Source organism: Mastomys coucha, unplaced genomic scaffold, assembly GCF_008632895.1.
Source record: "Mastomys coucha isolate ucsf_1 unplaced genomic scaffold, UCSF_Mcou_1 pScaffold5, whole genome shotgun sequence".
NCBI classification, from domain to species: Eukaryota; Metazoa; Chordata; class Mammalia; order Rodentia; family Muridae; genus Mastomys; species Mastomys coucha.
This window is the reverse complement of record NW_022196911.1, coordinates 78,681,135-78,692,924: the sequence shown is the minus strand read 5'-3', so window position 1 is coordinate 78,692,924 and position 11,790 is coordinate 78,681,135. Positions and strand designations below refer to the sequence as shown.

The 11,790-nt window shown below is 48.5% G+C and overlaps 1 protein-coding gene across 3 annotated transcripts in view; it reads right to left on the bottom strand.

Annotated features, from left to right (window-relative positions):
- Unc45b (unc-45 myosin chaperone B) overlaps positions 1-11,790 on the bottom strand; it is a 33,887-nt gene that overhangs the window by 20,712 nt on the left and 1,385 nt on the right. The window contains exons 2-9 of one of the 3 annotated variants that reach the window (XM_031352612.1): positions 10,759-10,947; positions 9,442-9,609; positions 8,698-8,734; positions 7,735-7,910; positions 5,779-5,868; positions 3,384-3,551; positions 2,681-2,849; positions 268-438 (exon numbers count right to left, since the gene is read on the bottom strand). In XM_031352612.1, coding sequence (XP_031208472.1) covers positions 268-438; positions 2,681-2,849; positions 3,384-3,551; positions 5,779-5,868; positions 7,735-7,910; positions 8,698-8,734; positions 9,442-9,609; positions 10,759-10,818 — 1,039 coding nt within the window. In that variant the 5' untranslated portion in view covers positions 10,819-10,947. Of the gene's footprint in view, positions 1-267; positions 439-2,680; positions 2,850-3,383; positions 3,552-5,778; positions 5,869-7,734; positions 7,911-8,697; positions 8,735-9,441; positions 9,610-9,929; positions 10,043-10,215; positions 10,267-10,758; positions 10,948-11,790 lie in introns of those variants that run through there. The other 2 variants (XM_031352614.1, XM_031352613.1) reach the window with 2 other exon arrangements.

Genomic DNA, 11,790 nt, shown 5'->3' with positions numbered 1-11,790 from the left:
GAACTCAGAAATCCACCTGCCTCTGCCTCCCAAGTGCTGGGTTTAAAGGCATGCGCCACCACCGCCCGACTGACCTAACAGCTTCAAGACACCCTGGAGGAACCCTACTACACAAATGCCTGCCATCCCCCTCAGCTGGGACTAAAGACACTCTCCAGACAACATTCCCCTATTCTCCCTACACAGAGACAAGAATCTGAGACTAACCCAATGGCATGACTGAACCCGAAACTCCTTCACACACACATACACACCCAGCCATCTCACCATTATCTACAACATAGATGGTGCGTGAGTTGTCATGAATAGACAGATCCTTCCTGGGGACATTCTTATTGAGCAGGTTCAGTGCCTGGTCTCTGCCCTGCCCAGACACCTTCTTACTGACCAGCATGTCCAGCAGGTGGCTAGTGATCTGCTTCAGGTCCTTCTTGGTATCTGAGGGACAGAAAAGAAGAGCAAATGGAGACGAGAGAAAAATTCGCATGGAGAGGATCAAGAATGGCAGAAATGTCTAGGATTCTGGAAGGCCCGAGGCCCCTGTTTTCTGAGTGTTAGCAGTTCTCCTGCAGAAGTGTTTATCAGTTGATGGTGCTATTTGGAGGGATTCTAGAAACTGTAGGAGGTAGGGTCTGATTGAAGGAAGGAAGTCACTCAGGGCAGATCCTTTTTGTTTGTTTGTTTGTTTGTTTATTTTTCAAGACAGGGTTTCTCTGTGTAGCCCTGGTTGTCCTGGAACTCACTCTGTAGACTAGGCTCGCCTCGAACTCAGAAATTCGCCAGCCTCTGCCTCCCAAGTGCTGGGATTAAAGGCGTGCGCCACCACAGCCCGGCTGCTCAGGGCAGATCCTTAAGAGGCATTTCTTGTTTCAGGCAGTGCCTCCCATCTCTCTCCTTCCTTCCTTCCCTACATCCTTCCTTCCTCCATGCCTTCCTTCTTCCACTCCTTCCTTCCTTCCTCCATTCCTTCCTTCCTTCCTCCATTCCTTCCTTCCTCCCTCCATTCCTTCCTTCCTTCCTCCATTCTTTCCTTCCTCCCTCCATTCCATTCCTTCCTTCCTCCATTCCTTCCTTCCTCCCTCCATTCCATTCCTTCCTTCCTCCATTCCTTCCTTCCTCCCTCCATTCCTTCCTTCCTCCCTCCATTCCATTCCTTCCTCCATTCCTTCCTTCCTCCATTCCTTCCTTCCTCCCTCCATTCCTTCCTTCCTTCCTCCACTCCTTCCTTCCTTCCTCCATTCCTTCCTTCCTCCCTCCATTCCTTCCTTCCTTCCTCCACTCCTTCCTTCCTTCCTCCATTCCTTCCTTCCTTCCTCCATTCCTTCCTTCCTCCCTCCACTCCTTCCTTCCTTCCTCCACTCCTTCCTTCCTTCCTCCACTCCTTCCTTCCTTCCTCCACTCCTTCCTTCCTTCCTCCATTCCTTCCTTCCTCCCTCCATTCCTTTCTTCCTCCCTCCACTCCTTCCTTCCTTCCTCCACTCCTTCCTTCCTCCCTCCACTCCTTTCTTCCTCCCTCCATTCCTTCCTTCCTCCCTCCACTCCTTCCTTCCTTCCTCCACTCCTTCCTTCCTTCCTCCACTCCTTCCTTCCTTAACTCCTCCTTCTCCTTCTACTCCTCCTTCTCTTACCTGCTTCTTCTTCTTCTTCTTCCCTCTCCCCCTCCTCTTCCTGTTCACCATAAATGCCTCCTATACCTGCTCCCAAAACATGATGCCTGATGCTCGGCCCAAGTGCATGACGCCAAGCAACCACTGGATAAGCCCTCTGAGCATTCAAGCTGAATGCTCAGTCTGAAGCTGTTGTCTGGTGTCAGGGTCTTGGTCATACAAAATTAACTGGTAGAGTGAGCATATGAATTTCCAAAGACAGTGTTGTATCTCTCACACATCCTGATCCCCACAAAAGCAAAGAAATGCCCGAGCCACATCCCTAAGGGTCACTCTGAGCATTGTCTCATCCAACAGTCTTCACACAGCTCCTGTTCTTGGAAAGCCCCTTATTGCCAAGCAATGACTGACTGGCAGTGACCCAAGAACATTTTGTATAGTTTTAACAAACTTTTTTGTTTTGTTTTGTTTTGTTTTGTTTTTTGAGAGACAGGGTTTCTCTGTGTAGCCCTGGCTGTCATGGAACTTGCACTGTAAACCAGGATGACCTTGAACTCAGAGATCTGGCAGCCTCTGCCTCCCAAGTACTGGGGTTAAAGGCATGCACCTGGCTCAGTTTCCAGTTTTTAATTAATATTTATGTAAATATATTTACATGGCTAGGAAGAGACAAGAAGGGTCCAGTGGATTGGGTACAGAGTTTGTTTGGGGGAATATTTTTCTTCCTTACAGATTTCTGTATCTTTCCAAGTCTCCCCAGTGAGCTCCTATTACACTGTGATGAAATACGAACAACCCAAAATTACCTTTTTGACTATTTTTAAGTACAAAAAGGAGTGACATTTAAAATCAGTGACAGTCACACTGACATGAGCCATCGCCACCATGGCTCCTTCCAGGCTGAAAAATGGACAACCCTGTACTCAGCAGCTTATACCGCTTTCATTTTATCACCCCAGCACACATACTAAAATCAGGCCAGGCCATCCATGCACACAGGAATTGCCAGTGTGAGGTGGTGACTGGCTCCTCCTTCAAGTCCACATGAGCCAGAACAGAAGACTATCTCTTACCTAGAACCAAGGCCTCCTCCTTCCCACGATGCTCTCTCTTGTCCTCCCCAGACAGGGAGTCAATGATGGCCTGGAGCAGGTTGCAGACAGCCAGGGACATCTCTTCATTCTCCAGGGCCATGAGGCTGCAGATTCTGTCTATGCGGACGGCGTGCAGGATGGCGGTGGCCTAGACCCCAGCAGGAACGGAGTCAGCAATTCTGCCCCTCTCATCAGTTTGGCATCCAGGTTAAGAGGTGGGTGGTGACCGCCCTACCCACTTCATGCTATAGGGAAGAGGGGTCCACAGGCTGGGAAACCTCTTCCAGGAGACTCAGAGCTATGTCACCCCATGCTGGAGTTCTGGGGGGGCACTGAGTCCATACCGGTGGCAGGAGCTCAGTGAGATATAAGTTTAGAAGACCCACTGAACTTGCAGGCTGAGTATGAAGAAATACGCATTACAATGCTTTTATATTCAGCTCTTCCTAGAATCAACTCTCAACAAACGCCTCTGCTTAGTCAAGCCCACCTCCAGCTTGCAGGGAAAGGGCCCAAGCACTCTCGAACCATGATTCACACGAGCTAGGCTGGGAGGCAAGAGACCCTTGAGGCTCTGTCTCAAGTTCTATTTGTGCCAACCACAGTCCCGACCAGGTGCCACTCTCTGCTTCCTTGGACCAGCTGCCCTCCACACTGCCTATCCCAAACTTCAGGCCCTCACCCTAGCTCTGTGGCCACTGCACATGCCAGACAGGGTCCGCACAGCAGCCAGCAACAGCTCAGGCCGTTTAGTGTCCATAAGCTGCAGCAGCAGAGCCACTCCATTGCTCTGGAAGATCCTCTCAGCCCCTGCTTCTTCACGGCCCAGGACAATGAGGTTGTTGGCAGCCTGAGGGAGAAGCAATGGAGGTTGTCAGGAAGCCAGAGGGAGGCTTTTGACCATGAACCCAGTGCAGAGCTAGTACACAGGCTGTTTCTTCTGAATGTTGGTATATTCTCCCCTCCTGGTTGCCTGCAGAAAATAGTCTCCTCTTGACTGCCTGGAGGACACATTCCCCTTCTGCTGCCTGTGGATCAAGATGGAGAATTCTCACCTCCTTCTCCTGCACCATGTCTGCCTGCATACTGCCATTTTTCCTGCCGTGATGATAATAGACTAAACCACTGGAACTGTAAGCCAGCATCAATTAAATGTTTTCCTTTATAAGAGTTGGCTTGGAGCCGGGCGGTGGTGGCCCACGCCTTGAATCCCAGCACTTGGGAGGCAGAGGCAGATGGATTTCTGAGTTTGAGGCCAGCCTGGTCTACAGAGTGAATTCCAGTACAGCCAGGGCTACACAGAGAAATCCTGTCTCGAAAAAAACAAATAAATAAATAAATAAATGAATGAATATTAAAAAAAAAAAAAAAAAGAGTTGCCTTGGTCATGGTGTCTCTTCACAACAATGGAAACCCTAAGACAGTAGTAAGTAGCTGAGACTTCGGGCAAATGTGACCTGAACATTGCTATAAGCTTAGGGCCATGTGCTGTTCCAAACAAAAGCTGCTTTATCCATGAAAACTCATTAGGTCCTCAGAGAAGCTTTAAAGTGCATTTTTGTGTCATGTGAATTCATTGACCACAAAACGAATACACTGCTCTTCCTTGGGCATCATCACCCAAGTTCTGACATAAATAAATGCAAAACATTTAAATGTTCACTCAAAGACTGGAGAGAAACATGAGATAGATCAGATGGTCTGATTAAGGTGACTGTTACCAGTGAATATTTCAATATTTTCTAATGTGTCAGCGTGACCTCTTTGCAGTGTTTCTGAATGAGACAAAGCAATATTTGAATGTGTCAGTGTTTCTTGGGATCAAAATTGCAGTGAAGCAAGTTAGATATGCCTTGTAGGTGCAAAACTTAAGGAGGCAACAAATCGCCCAGTATCCAGATAAGTGGTGTTTAATGGAATACTTTTTAATCAAAACCAAGGCCAAAGTTTCAATAAACAAAATATCTGACTTTAAACAAAGACGTCGTCTGACCCTGCTGTTCAATTCGCCACAGTGGCTTCACCTCAGTCTTGCCCCCCCCCCTTTTTTTTTTCGAGATAGGGTTTCTCTGTGTAGCCCTGGCTGTCCTGGAACTCACTCTGTAGACCAGGCTAGCCTCGAACTCAGAAATCCGCCTGCCTCTGCCTCCCAAATGATGGAATTAAAGGCATCACCACTGCCTGTCTGTGTTGGCCCTTCTTATGGTTAATGCCAGATTCTTTCTTTTTTGAGTTTTTTTTCTCTATTTTTCTCTATTTTTTATAATTTATTTATTATGGAGATATATATAGGTTAAAGATACCCTGCAGAACTTGGTTCTCTTCTTCTACCATGGGAATCGAACTCAAGTTGTCAGACTTGGCAAGAGGCACCTTTACCCTCTGGCCATCTCGCTGGCCACCACAGGTAGGCCTCAGAGGCCACTGGTAGCAGAGGCTAGCCTTGAACACCTGATTCTCTTATTTCCATGTTCTACATGTTGGGGTTAAAGGCATATGCCTGACTCAGACTTAATGCCTTCTGCTCTCTGTGAGGTGTGAAGTCTCTAAGACACTCTCTTCTCCTCTTACGGAATTATTGTAGAAAATTAAAATGCCAAAGAACAGAAGCAAACCTAGAGTAGGGATCTCCGACTGGATTCTGCAAGGTGAGCGTGCTCTGTAGCTGTGCTGCCCGTCTTGCTTGTACCTGTGGCTACAACACACTTAAAGTTTGTTCAGGGAAACCCAGGAACACATTTCCTATTTATTTCACATTTGACTTTAGTTTATTTTGGTCTTACTGTGTAGCCTAGGCTGGCCTTGAATTCATGATCAACCCGACTGAGATCACAGATAAGCTCCACTCTGCCTGGATGTTTTCACTCCAGTGAGTGTACTGTATGTACAAAATGTGTAACTCTGACCATATGTAGCTGTTGTAGTGCCGTTTTCTAATGAGATTAAAACTCGGAGCGGAGCCAAGCTTTCTCCATAGTCATGGTTACCGCCCTCTTACCATCCCAGGCTGAGGAAGCCTTTCACCGGAGCCACGTGGAGAGAGCGCCCTCTGCTGGCAAGAATGACGCATCACTCACCTTCTCCCGCTTATCAGCCTCGCTGTTTTCGTTCAGGAGGATTTCAAACATCGTTTGTACCCTGGAGTCTGTAGAAAACTGCACACGAAGCTGAGGAGAGAGAGCCCTAAGTAATGCAGGAAGCTGGCACACACTTATTCTTTATATATTCAACTCAGAAAACAGATCTACTCTGGACCCTAGGGTATCTGTTCATTTTTGAACAAATCAGGGGAGGGTGTGTGTGTATGTGTGTGTGTGTGTGTGTGTGTGTGTGTGCACGCTCGTGCGTGTGCGTGTGCGTGTGTGTGTGTGTGTGTGTGTGTGTGTGTGTGTGTGACCTAAGTTGATTCACAAAACCCTCAAAGGTGAGAGGAGAAAACCAACCTCCACTTCCTCTGGCCCCACAGCCCCCTCACAACAACAACTAGTGATGATGATGCTAATAATAAAAATTTTAATGTTAACTGAATGACCACTTTATGCTAGGCACTGTTCTAGATTCCACGGATAGAAAGGTGAACAAGGAGCAGGGATAGTGCCCTATGCCTTTAATCCCAGCACTCAGAAGGCAGAGGCAGGCAGATAGATAGATCCCTGTGAATTCAAGGCCAGCCTGGTCTACACAGTGAGCTCCAGGACAACCAGAGCTACATAGAGAGACCCTGTCCCAAACAAGAATCTCATAAGCAATAAACTATTAGATGTTGAATTGGAGATTAAGCTAGACATTTATCTCTAGGCTAATAAACCAGAAGCAGATTTTAGACATCTCACCAGCTGAGTGGAAACCATCCTGTCTAGAGATCTAGACCCTCACACAGCCCACCCTGGGCCACTCTGAATCTTTCATAAGGTGGTCTAAGTGATCATCTGGCCAGCTCCCTCCATGCCTCCTACAGCTGAGAGCTGTTGCTCATCTCTCCTGCTTGTTTGGGCTCATCTGTTTGGGTGAGCAGGCTCCTCCTTCACCCACCCCTTTTCTCATCTCCCCCTCCTTTCCACCCACCCCTCACCCCCAATACACCGAGCCTGAGTGTGACATGCTTCAGCCACACAGAATATCTTGGAGCAGAGGGCAGAATGAGCTACTGCTCTCCTGCTCTTTCTTATAGCAGGAAGCTGACATGTCTAAGAGGTTAACCAGAAAGAAGTTAGTGGACTGGTGAGATGGCTTAGCGGTTAAGAGCACCGACTGCTCTTCTGAAGGTCCTGAGTTCAAATCTCAGCTACCACATGGTGGCTCACAACCATCTGTAATGACATCTGACTCCCTCTTCTGGAGTGTATGAAGACAGCTACAGTGTACTTACATATAATAAATAAATAAATCTTAAAAAAAAAGGGGGGGGGGAGAAGTTAGTAGCTGGGTGGTGGTGGTGCACGCCTTTAATCCCAGCACTTGGGAGGCAGAGGCAGGCAGATTTCTGAGTTCGAGGCCAGCCTGGTCTACAAAGTAAGCTCCAGGACAGTAGAGAAACCCTGACTCGAAAAACAAGTAGCTGAGCCAGGGGAGGATTCAGGGCTCCTCTGCTCTGGCTCTTCATGCCTTTGTCCATCTACCCCAAAGTTGGACAGTGTAGAAAAGATCTCATGTTCCCGTGGGCTCGGACCCTCTATCTCCCATTGGTCTTCCTGATTCCCAAGGATTCCTGGCTACCTTAATCCCCCTACAGTCATAATAATGGAGACTCACTAAGTGATCATAATTCCTTTTCAAAGCTTCCATCTGAAATGTAAAAGGACTTTCACCATGAGTAGACTGTGCCCTCACCCAGCACCCCGGTTCTCTCCATCACTCACAAGTAGACATACTTGCCTAACTGTTCTATGGAGACTGCCCAAGCTCTGTGCTGACTCTGGATTGTAATTGAAGAGTCAGGACTCATTCTATCCTTCCACCTCAACCTCCCTAGCCCATCTCTCCCTAAAAATTGGATGGAAACAGCCGAAGTTCTCTGGAAGGGCCCAGCTTACCTGCTCTTGGATGCTGGTGTTGAGCCTCCGCAGTGTCTCCTGGAAGTTCTGGTTCCTGGGCTCCAGGGTGGCACAGCGCTGCACATCCTTGAAGGCCTGGTCCAATTTGCCAAGATGCTCGAGTGCCTGGCATCGCCGATACAATGCTTTGATGTCAGCAGAGTTGATGTCAATGGCTACAGAGGAGGACAGGCAGATCCTCAGGGGAGCTGGGTACAAGACTGATCCCCCTATTCTACTGCCCAGGAAGGATTGGCTTCCTTACTTGAACTAGCTGGCTTATACCATTTTTTTTTTTTTTTTTTTTTTTGGATAGGGAGAAAGACCCATAAAGTCCCAAGGTTGACAGAAAGCTTAAAAGTCCTCTCTCCCTCATCCCTCCCAGCACTCCAAACTTCTATTTGATTCCCAATACTTCCCCTACCACAGGATTCCTATATCAGGGTCCCAGGGTTCTATCTCGCTGATACTTGCATATCCCCAGAAATAGAGTGCCCCCCACTCCTTTATGAGGCAGCCAGGCAACTCTATCAAAAAATCTGTCACAGCCCGATGGCCCAATGGTTGTAGTGGAAGCTTTTAACCTCAGCACTCAGGAGGCAGAGGCTGACTGATCACTGTGAGTTCAGGCAAGCCTGGTCTACAGAGCTAGTTCCAGAACACCCAAAAACAAAAAACAAAAAACCTTTCCCTATTCCTTCCCAAACTCCTCCCTGTCCTTTTTTTCCTCTTTATCCTAGGTCTGGTCCTAAAGCCCCCCAAGGTGAAACTAAACCTTCCTTATTCCCCTAATCTTTCTTATTCCACCTGAGAGCTGCCTACGTATTGCCAGAGGTTTCATTTCTTTCTCCAGCTTTTTCTTGACCTCAGAACCCACAGACTATCATAGCACCTATTAACAATAGAAGCCAGATCCAAACTCCTGTGCAGTCATGCTGGGTGAGGGTAAAGTGTGGAGCTCACCTCTAGAAGCATCTGAGGCTGCCTGGGCGTAGCTCTCCTGAGAAACAGGAACCAGAGACTCCATTAGTGAGGGCCCAGTGGAGACAATCAGCATTCCCTAAGTGAGGGGAGAAGTTAGCGGGGGAACTGCAGGTTATCAAAGGCCCAGGATGCACCCCATGCCAGGTATAGAAAAGCACAGGCTTGGTGCTGGAGAGATGGCTCAGTGGTTAAGAACTCTGACTGCTCTTCCATAGGTCCTGAGTTCAATTCCCAGCAACCACATGTTGACTCAAAACCATCTGTAATGGGATCTGATGCCCTCCTCTGGTGTGTCTGAGGACAGCTATAGTGTACTCATATACGTAAAATAAATAAGTAATTTTTAAAAAGAAAGAAAGAAAAAGAAAGGCATGGGCATTAGTGTCCGGCAACCCCAGGTTTAAATGCCAGGCCCCTGGCACCTGGGAAACCTTGGGTCTCTTGACTTCGTCGATACAGGAATGAGAACAATGGCTGTCACAGGGCTCTCTTCAAAGGAGTGACCCAACATATGAAAAGCAAAGCACCTGTGTTGGGCCGACTGTGACTGGTGGTGTCCTGCTTCTCTAGAGCAGTGACCCTGGCAATAAGGGCCACATTTGCCAACTCAAGGGATCTAGAAGGCATGGTGAGGGTGATGACGGCTCACTTCCATCGGGCCATCACAACCTTGTCTCCAGCCTTAACCACCTTCAGCCCACCCAAGCTGTCCTGTCCCCAGACCATTTTCAGGCCGCAGGCTGCCCGATTCCGGTAGAGTGTGGCCAGCAGGGCTTTGTCTTTGGTCAGCTTCAGGGCCTGGCTATAGCTCTTGGTGGCCGCTTTGTAATCCTGGAGCTGGAAATGCCGGTTCCCTTCCTCCTTCAGCTGTGCCGCTTCAGCCTCTGCCATCTGTGGAGACACCAACAGCCCTGTGTGCTCAACCTTTTGCTGGATACCTAGGACAGGACTCTTAGCTTGATAGCTAGAGCCCCAGGTTTCCCTCTCCACAGTGTAGAGTAGGAATTCTGCCTGGAAGGTATTCACGCCAGTACCCCTAAATCCAGTGATCACCCCTTCCAAAGGACATTGGTGTTTGGTTGGAGTTTGACTTCCGCTGAAACGGTTGTCAGAGTCCCTGAGCTTCCCTCTCTGTCTCTTTCAACCAAAGCAGGCCTGCAGGCCTGAAAGTCCTCGGGCCGTCTCCTTGCCCAGTCTCCCGGCCTACTCACAGTCTCCCCGAGATGCCTCCTCCTGGGTACTGCTCCTGAGTTCTGCAGTCCACCTCAGACAGCTTCTGTCTGCTGTTCCCAGCCCCGACCCTGCAGACTTTATCACCCCAGCCAGTGACTCCAGACTATATTTGGCCACAGGGGCAGGTGCTCCTGGAAGCTGTCATTGATACAGGGCCCTCCCCCTGCCTGGACTGGATGCCCATGTCCACGTGAAGGGGCTGACTACCCTCTGACCCTCCAACACCTTGCTCAGGGGCAGTCCTGCAAGAGTTTAGACTCATACCTCAAAGTGTGGGAGAAAGATCCAGAAGAGACAGGAATATCCCTTGGAGACTTGCCCTTGCTAGGCAAGTTATAATGCCCCTTCCCCACCTCCATTCCCAGATAAACAACCCTACCCCCACCCCACCCCCCACTACGACTGCTATTTTGGGAGCAGAGTGACAGCTGAGGGGCTGATAGGCTTGGACACACAGCAGCTGCCCAGGTCCCTCTGGAGACTTCCAGAAATGACTCTCTGGAGGGAGGAGGAGAGCAGAGGAAGATCCCTTCTTGCTTCTCTTCATACTTGTTCACAGCACCTGTGTTTGCTCAAAAGACCCTGCTTTTGGAGAGCCCAGCAGGACTTGCTGACTCGGTGTGTGTGAGTGAATTGCTGTTTGAGTGTGTTTGTCTCCCATCCCTCTCTGTCTGATCATACTCAGTCCCCCAAGCTGTCTGTGACTCCCTTGGATGTCGGCTCTCTTCCTCTGAATTAGATTTCATCCTCCAAGGGCAAGGACTAAGTCAGATCTGAAATCCCCTGAGCTCAAGGACTGTAACCCACCTTCCTTTGGTTCAGGCCTCTCCCAGGACAAGAAGAGATTCCCTCTACAAAAGTGGCCATCGCCGTGGTGGATGGGTGTCTCTGGGAGCCGGCATTGCTTGTTTCTCCTCAGCCAGCTTTAAAAGGCTGTCCTTCCAGAGAGTCAGAACTCTCCTGTCCTTCAGTGTCGGCTCCAGGAGGTCAAGATTGCTGTTGGAGAACTTCTATCACCATCCTAGGTACAGAGCCTGGCCGACAGTGCCCTTGTGTTTTTTATGAATGAATGAATGAATGAATGAATGAATGAATGAATGAATGGAGGGAGGGAGGGAGGGATGGATGGATCTTCATTCTTATGCTTTCCTCCCCTTCCTTTTATTCTCTTCATATTTCCAATTTCCAATATATTTCAAAACATAACTGAAAGCTACTGAAGAAAAGCCACACACAGGGACACCCACAATAACTTCTGCAAGTATGACTGTGGCTTTAGAAGATGGATATGCAACTATATGACCTTGGATAGGTCCCACTGCCTGGTTGAACAAAAGGCCTAGTCTGAACACGTGAACTTGTTTGTTTCTTGATTCTCTCACCTTTGTTTTCCAAGCTGGCTTCAGACTGGCTTCAAATTCCTAGACTTAAGCAATTCTCCTGCCTCAGCCACCTCTATAGCTAGAACCAGAGTTGTGTGCCACCCATGTCCATCCTAACACACAGTTTTTGATAGTAATGGGTAAGTGAGTGAGTAGATAGACAAGTTCTCTGCTCTCATGAGATGGATGCCAAGCCCAGAACCTCATTTGTGGTCCAAGCAATGAGGTACTTGACAAAGAATCCCATTACCAGCAGAGAAGCTTTGGTTCTGTAGATCAAGGGATTGTACATTCAATTCCTGATTTAGTAATTCAGTCCACAAGCATTTCTTCTGTGCTTCTGTATACAGGGGGACATGGTTGATAATGAGGAATGCCAGAAAGCTTGGAAAACACAGAACAAGAAAGAGTAAGCCGGGCGGTGGTGGCACACGCCTTTAATCCCAGCACTTGGGAG